This window comes from Sinocyclocheilus anshuiensis, unplaced genomic scaffold (genome assembly GCF_001515605.1).
Source record: "Sinocyclocheilus anshuiensis isolate Anshui unplaced genomic scaffold, SAMN03320099.WGS_v1.1 scaffold132, whole genome shotgun sequence".
Classification (NCBI taxonomy): domain Eukaryota; kingdom Metazoa; phylum Chordata; class Actinopteri; order Cypriniformes; family Cyprinidae; genus Sinocyclocheilus; species Sinocyclocheilus anshuiensis.
In genome coordinates, this window is record NW_015555730.1 from 1,541,862 (window position 1) to 1,549,905 (window position 8,044).

Genomic DNA, 8,044 nt, shown 5'->3' on the forward strand with positions numbered 1-8,044 from the left:
CACATTCTGGGGACACCAGAGACTTATATTACATATTGTAAAAAGGGGCATAATATGTCTCCTTTAATACTGTGTGTGGTTACCTGTAGGGTTGGGCGATGTCTACAAAATTGGAGTTAGGGGGTGTGCCCGAAGCGTGAATCCTTACAAGGGAAAACAAATAATGATTCCTAACACCATGTCTACACTGGACACGAGCGGTGTGACAAAATACTATAGAACCACTGATCTATAATAGAAATTCATTATATATTGATCAGTGTATAGAACTCATTATAATCAGTGATGCTGTCTACACTGGATGCAGCACGGCGCGGCGCGGCGCGGCGCGACACGACACGACACGACACGACAAGACAAATCTCCGACATTAAACTGCTGACACAAATTTCAAATGATTTTCAACGGTAGCTTTGTCGCGTCCAGTGTAGACAGACTCTAGCTGATGCGGCGCGACACGACAGATCGCGTCCGGTGTAGACACGGTGTAACGGTTGTCTGTTACATTACAGTACATAAAATTTCACTTACCACATAAACAGAGTAAGGAGAGATGACTGAGGACGATGGCGAATGATTTGCAGATCCTCATACCACTGACAAACATATAATCTTGTATGTGTGGTAAGTACTGCCACTCCATAGTATAAACAGAGTACGTGCGATTGCGAATCTCGAAGGTGAAAGTGAAACTAAAAAGCGATCGTGCATTCAAAAGCACAATGCCAGGTATAATAGCGGCTCCCTGATGCCCGAAATATATATGTAGTATAATTACCCAATGATATAACTGCGAGGAAAAATATTTTTTTGGGGGGGATGGGGTGATGTCAAAATTTTTCTTATTTTGTTGAAATATAACTTTTTTCCATTTAGCACTGCCCTTTGGAAGCTACAGAAGGTACTTGCATGTTTCCCGGAAGACAAATTAAGTACAATTTACCTTGATCTTCAAATTAAAAAATTGTAATGCATCGTGTTTCCTTCTGGAGCATCAGTGAATGTTTGAACCCTTTTTTAATAGTTGTGTTTGAGTCCCTAAGTAGTCCTCAGTGTGAAAAGATGGATCTCAAAATCATACAGTCACTGCGACTCATGAACAACTATCACAAAACAAAAAAAAACAGTCGTGGATCATCCAGGTAACCACACAGTATTAAGAACCAAGGATTCCCAAACTTTTGAAGGGGGTTATTTTAATAATTTAAGCTTTTTTTGTCTTGTGGACTATATCTTGCTCAGGACAGTTATAAATAAAAAAAATAACATGCATTTTGTATGATCTCTCTTATTTTGTTAAAATTATTCACATTTTCACAGATTCTGCAAGGGGTTCCCAAACTTTCACATGCCACTGTATTGTAGTATCATCGAGATGCTACATTTTTTATTATTAATACTTTAAAGTCTGTGTAAAGTAAATTCTGAGAACTGCTTCTAAACCCATTATAAATGTTAGAAATGCATTGCTGAAACATCTTACAAAGACTGTGAACTATGTAGTAATTAATTGTGGAGTTAGTCCATTAAACAGTTTTTCACCATTTTCGTGATCAGGATTTTTTGGGCGGGGCTAAAATCGTGACTCGATGACGCAATCGAGCCACTGAGCACGGCCCCTTTCCCAACACTACAAGACGTGTTCGACTTGAAACAGCGCTGCGCAGACCGATTGGTGCTTGACATCAAAGTACTGTGAGAGCTATAGAGAGCAGACAGCTCCTTATGCTTTTGAATCTCTAGCTAGCTATGCCTTCCTCACATAAATGCATAATACCTGGTTGCTATCATTTACAAAACAGCTCGGTCTCCTTATTTAAATTAATCTGCTAGAGGAAGACAGCTGAGAGAGATGGCAGCTTTCCCGCTAGTGGGCGTGGTTTCAGCGCAGCCAGTGGGCACACCCCCAGCATTTGAGAGCAGAGAATACTGCTTATTTTTTCAAGATTTTGATACCTTATTTTATTTACTTGGCAGTTTTTTTTGGGGCATTAAAATTTGGCTGGATGGTTAAACACATTTTTCTGTGGTGTGACAAACTCAGAACACACATTTAAAGGCACAATATGTAAGATTGTTTTATTAAAATATCCAAAAACCACTAGAACAGTGTTATATATTTTGCTGACTTGTGTACTTACAATATGTTTTGAAGAATGTTTAAATCCAGAGAAATAAGCTATTTTAACTAGTGACACGGACCGTGTCTATAGTGTCATTGTGTCGCCTGCCAATGACGTCATAACCCCTCGATTTCCGTTTTGTTTCGTAGAAAACAATGTAGATTTTTTTTAATCACCCCCCATGTTTATAGTATTTAAGAATTATTTGAGACAATACTCAAAAACTTTGTCAAAAATAAAAAATAAAAAAGCTGGAATCTCGTTAGATTTATTTGAGAAATATAATTTATTATGTTTTTTATCCCCTGTGTTTAATCTATATTTATTAATATAGATGGTTTAAAGAATGAATGTTCTTTGTTTAATGGTATTTTTTTGTTCTTTTTATTTTTATTTATTTTTTTTATTCTGTGTAAGTCTAAGCCCATCTTAAAACTGTTGTCTTTGAATGTAAGTTGTATGCCAATTTGTGCTGTAAACTTGTCATTTTTTGTTATACTTATAAAAAAAAAAAAAAAAAGTTTTGTAGAAAACATGGAAACACCAAAGACGCTTTAATATGTTGTGTGTTTTAATAGACCGGTGACGACCGCACAGAGTAGCATTATAACAGAACTTTCAAATGTATCTAGTATAATAAAACAGCGCTGCTTTTTCCCCCACATACGCATGACCGGAAGGAGCGGAAGCGGTCGACTGTGGCATAATAAAAGCTCCGCTGCTTTCGAGCCGTGTGTCGCGCTCGTTCAGCAGCCTTGTTTCGCTTCGACGGCTTTCAGCCTCACCCTGCTTCATTCTACTACGTTAATAAATCATTAGCTCATCCATGAACATGATTTCTGCCCGAGTCCCGTCGGATTGCATCGGCTGTGGGGATGAAGACCACAACTCCCATGATTCCACATTCAGTCACGCCGTCATCAAACTACGCCTTTGATTCTTTGTTTGTTTTGAATACGTGCCCTCTAGCGGCGAAAATTACATACTGTGCCTTTAATGTTGCTTTACACGGACTTTAAATAGTCTTAATTTTTTATCTTAATCTTTATCTTAAAATCTTAATTTTGGAGTCATGGAGTCATTAAATGTTTGCTGAAGAACATTAAGCTCTTAAAATGTCTGGAATCCTGAAATTGAATTATTTTACTTTTAATTATTTAACTAGGAGACTAAGAGTGCCCATAGATTAAAGTAATTTTAAAAATAATAGGGCTAGGGAGGGACAAAAGGTTGAGAACCACTGTACTAGACCACTGGTTGGTCAGACAACCATTCACTAATTTATTTTTTTAATAGTTTTGTACATCTCTCACAAGATATATAGACAAAAGGTCAACCACAAACATGCTTTAACCTTCAAAAGAGAAGCTCCACTTGAACCCCACTTAACCCAGTGAACGGAGTTCACAAACAGACATTTCTAATGTTCTTGTAACTTTGTTTCCCGTGTGTCCAGCCCACAGGGACTCACTTCAAACAGCTCTTGACAGACAGAGCCTCTGCATAGGCTGTGAACTTTCTTTAGTTTGTGCAGGAGCAAATCAGTTTAATAGATCCCGCTGCTGGTTGGTACGTTGACCTCCGCTGGCAGCGTGTTTCCTGTAGCTGCTGTAAAATGCAGTGCGCTCCTCTCCTCTGGTAAGCAGATTATTTCAGAGCTCACAGAGAGAGGTCACGTACACGCACCTTTATTAAAACACCACCATCGCTTCTTATTAAACCCTCCCTGCTGGAGAGCGAGCGGAACTACTTTCCCACCCAAAAAAAGTTTTGCAATTTAAACGAAATCTAATTTACTTCTTCAGTAATACTTGTGAGCAATATTCATCTGTAATAAAATTAACCAGGAAATACTCAAAAGAATTCACATTGATAGACTGAACAGAAGACGAATAGCTGTGTTCCAATATCTAGTGAGCCGACCGCATTTTAAGGCATCATGCGTGAACTCCTGTCATGACGACTGCTCCAAACAGCCTTGTTTATTCACTTTAACCAAATTTTTAAAGGAATAGTTCACCCAAAACTTAAAATGTGTTAAAAATGTGCTCACCCTAAGGTCAACCAAGATGTAGATAAGTTTGTTTCTTTATCAGAACAGATTTGGAGAAATTTAGCATTACATCATCGCTTGCTCACCAATGGATCCTCTGCAGTGAATGGGTGCCGTCAGAATAAAAGGCGTTTTAACCATTGCTTCTGGTCAAAATCCATAATCAATAATAAAGTTTCCTCCAGTGAAAACAACCATCCCCTGATGTTCTTTCACATCAAAATCCACTAACATATTTGTGACCCTGGAGCAGAAAACCAGTCTTAAGTCGCTGGGGTATATTTGTAGCAATAGCCAAAAATACATTGTATGGGTCAAAATGATTGATTTTTCTTTTATGCCAAAAATCATTAGAATATTAAGTAAAGATCATGTTCCATGAAGATATTTTGTAAATTTCCTACTGTAAATACATCAAAACTTAATTTTTGATTAGTAATATGCATTGCTAAGAACTTCATTTGGACAACTTTAAAGGCGATTTTCTCAATATTTTTATTTTTTTGCACCCTCAGATTCCAGATTTTCAAATAGTTGTATCTCGGCCAAATATTGTCCAAACAAACCATACATCAATGGAAAGCTTATTTATTCAGCTTTCAGATGATATATAAATCTCAATTTCAAAAAATGAACCCTTATGACTGGTTTTGTCAAAGCAGCAAATTTGTTGCAAAATCTGCATGTGGAAATCTTTTATTCCAATTCGTGTAGATTCCTATTGAAAAAACTGGATTTGTTCTTTGAGACGCTCTTTTCACAATTCACTTTAGCTCAGGATTCTGCCTTAGAAGTTAGCATGCTATACAGACAGAAGACACTAGGGATAATGTCCAGTTTGCCGAGCTTTATCATTAATTAGAGTCGCTGGGAAAAAAAACATTACCTTTTCTGGCCATCTGGGCCTCTCGTGAGCCCGGTGGGGCGTTGATGTCACCGGTGCCCTGGAAGTAGATGTATTTCTTCACTGTGATGAGGTTGGGGGCGAACTTCCAAACGTCCTCTCGGTCGTCTATGATGCACACCATGGAGTCTCCACAGGGGAACAAATTTCTAAAAAAAAAATAAATAAAAAATAAGCACACAGTTTTACTGTCATACTGACATTTTTAGACGCTCATATTTAGTAGCTGGTGGTTGGTTATGACTAAATGAACAGCACCCAGACAGTGCCAGCCTGCCAAGACCAAAATGTCAATGAGCATTTTATAACATTAACACTGGTACAATACCAAAAATAGTGTGGCCAAAAACGATTTAGACAATTAGCTGGTCTCAAAGTGATTTTTAGTGGATGTAGGAAGTCAGTTCTCCCAGATGTCCTTAGAGATGAACCACAGGTGCAGAAAATCTAATTAACTAACGTTAATTAACATCTCACAACCACAAAATGTCACAATGCAATGTAAAAAGTGTGTTTGTGCTGTCTGCCTTTCAAATAAATGCTGGGAAATTTTGTTATTCAGACATTTTGAAGTACATCTCGAGGGTCCAAACGCATCTGGGGTCTCTGGGTAAACAGCGTAATGAGTATAGATTTATCTGTGAATGTCTGGCGCATCTAAACAGCCCCCAAGAACATCTTTCCAACAGCTTGAGTTTTGAAATGGCAAACAAAGTCATTCACACTAATAGAAGCATTGGGCTGCAGAGGCTTGGCTTCTGTAGGTTTATCGACCTAAAGAGAGTAATCTGTGCACCGCTGAAGTCCGATCGTGACTGTCTTTGTATGATACCGGCTGCTCTGTGAGACTGTTCTTCCTTCAAGGTCAGTATGAGAGCTCCATACGAAACCCACACATATTAACAGTCCGACACGAGGAAAGAGAAGTGAATTGGATTTCCTCCAGCGTAGTTATTGCATAAAACAAGAAAAATCAAACAACTCTGGCTCGAAGACGTTTTTAAACGACCAATGCAGAATAACTAATGCTTAAATACTAAAAATATTAGCACTTGTTTAAATTTAACACACTGTTAAACTTTACAATTAACAAGATAGTAATGTAATGTAATGTAAACTTACATATGGTGAAAAAGGTAAGAAAGACTTAAGTTGTCATTTCAAATGATAAACTCAAAGTGCCTTTTTCAGGTCATTTTAATGATTAAAATGTTGAGGATTCAGTTTCAAATATCTTCTGAATGTTTCACCTCAAAGGAAATAACATGAAAAATGTACAAGAGAGAGAAACGCTTCACAGAAATGAGGCGTATTTTCAGAAAGAACGGAAAACAAACCACCCCAAAATGTTTTACAGGCTTAAAGTTTGTATAGTTCTCTTTTAAGCAAGTTCTTAAAGAGGGCACCCTTAAATCTTTTTCTGAATTAAAGTGAATTTGATATTGAAGATTTTTACAAGTACTTACAACTCAGACATTTGATTAAAGATCTTCTTGCAACGAGTCATCTCACTGGAACTATCTAAATTAGAAATCATTCTAGAGAACACGTCAATATTGAAAGGAAAAATATCTGAGATGTATGCAATCTTAAGAGTTCAAGCCGAGTCATCTTTAACTTCATTAAAAAGCGTATGGCAAAAAGATCTTGGTTGTAACTTTGATTATGATCAGTGGGATGTTGTATACAAGTGTGTCTTTTTCTCATTCTCTAGTAACAAAATAATTGAACAAAATTAAAATTTTATACCAAGAATATACTTGACCCCAGTTCGCCTTAGTAAGATGTATCCTGGTGCATCTGCTTTGTGCACATTTTTTGGAACTGCGAAAAACTAAAGGAGTTTTGGGATAGTGTACATTAGTTCTCTGTGGTTGTCCTGGGGAAGAAATAATCACAAGACTCCTTTAATATATCTTTTTGGGGAGGACTTAAATGAGATATCAGACCCTTTACTTATTAAAAGGGTAGGTCTGATTTCTTACGTATCTAAGAAATGTATTCTATTAAACTGGAAAAAGGAACACCCTCCAACATTTGAACTATTTAAAAATATCATAAAAGGACACACTGCATGTGGAATATTTAACATACAGTTTAAAAACAAAACCCACATCTTCTTACAGACCTGGAATATATATTTTTTAACCAATTATGAACCCTTTGACTCATGCCTATACAACTTAACATCCATCGTTATCACACTGACCATTCATGTGCTGTCATTTTATTTCAGTTTTAATTTGCAAACACAAATTGGATTTGATGATGTATGTTTTCATATTTGTATACTCTGATGCTACTTAATGTAGAATATTTTTTATTGTTTTGATTGTTGTTATATTGTAAATTGATAAATAAATAACAACAATAATAATAATAATAAAGTATGTATAGTTCTTCTGAATTATGAACTGAAATAAGATCATGCTGCATAAAAGAATACACTGAAGCCTTAAATGTATTCAGTGTTCACCGTATTCTTGATCTGTCATGCAGAGCCAAATGAATATAGATGTGGGTAAAAAGCAGGGGTCTGCGAAACAGCACCTTATATCTGCACTTGAAAGCACGTTTAGTCTTAAGTTGAATCAGAGCTGTTCTGATGCCCTTCAGAAATGCACGTCTCTTCTGTGCACGAGCACTTGACTTTTATCTTTTAACCTTTAAAAATTAATTCAACTCTAAAGAATAAGTACAAAAATAAGGAAAGAAAGAAAGAACATTTCTAATTATACTCTAAACAAGGAAATTATTTCCTGTTATGAAAATGTCAAGACAATGTGGAAATCACACACACACCGTTCAGATGTTCAGGGTAGGGCTGGGTATCGTTCAAAAATGTTCGATATCGATACCGATACCGATACCTTGACTTTGATACCGGTTCCTGAACGATACTTTTTTCGATACCAATTTTATGAAATCAATTTTAACAAGATTACATTATCTAAAAAAAAAAAA

General features: G+C 36.5%; 1 protein-coding gene across 1 annotated transcript in view; it reads right to left on the minus strand.

Moving 5' to 3' along the window:
• Positions 1–8,044, minus strand: part of LOC107672848 (RNA polymerase II subunit A C-terminal domain phosphatase-like) — a 157,717-nt gene that overhangs the window by 134,798 nt on the left and 14,875 nt on the right. Inside the window, exon 8 of the mRNA XM_016466219.1 lies at positions 5,063–5,229. Coding sequence (XP_016321705.1) covers positions 5,063–5,229 — 167 coding nt within the window. The remainder of the gene's footprint in view (positions 1–5,062; positions 5,230–8,044) is intronic.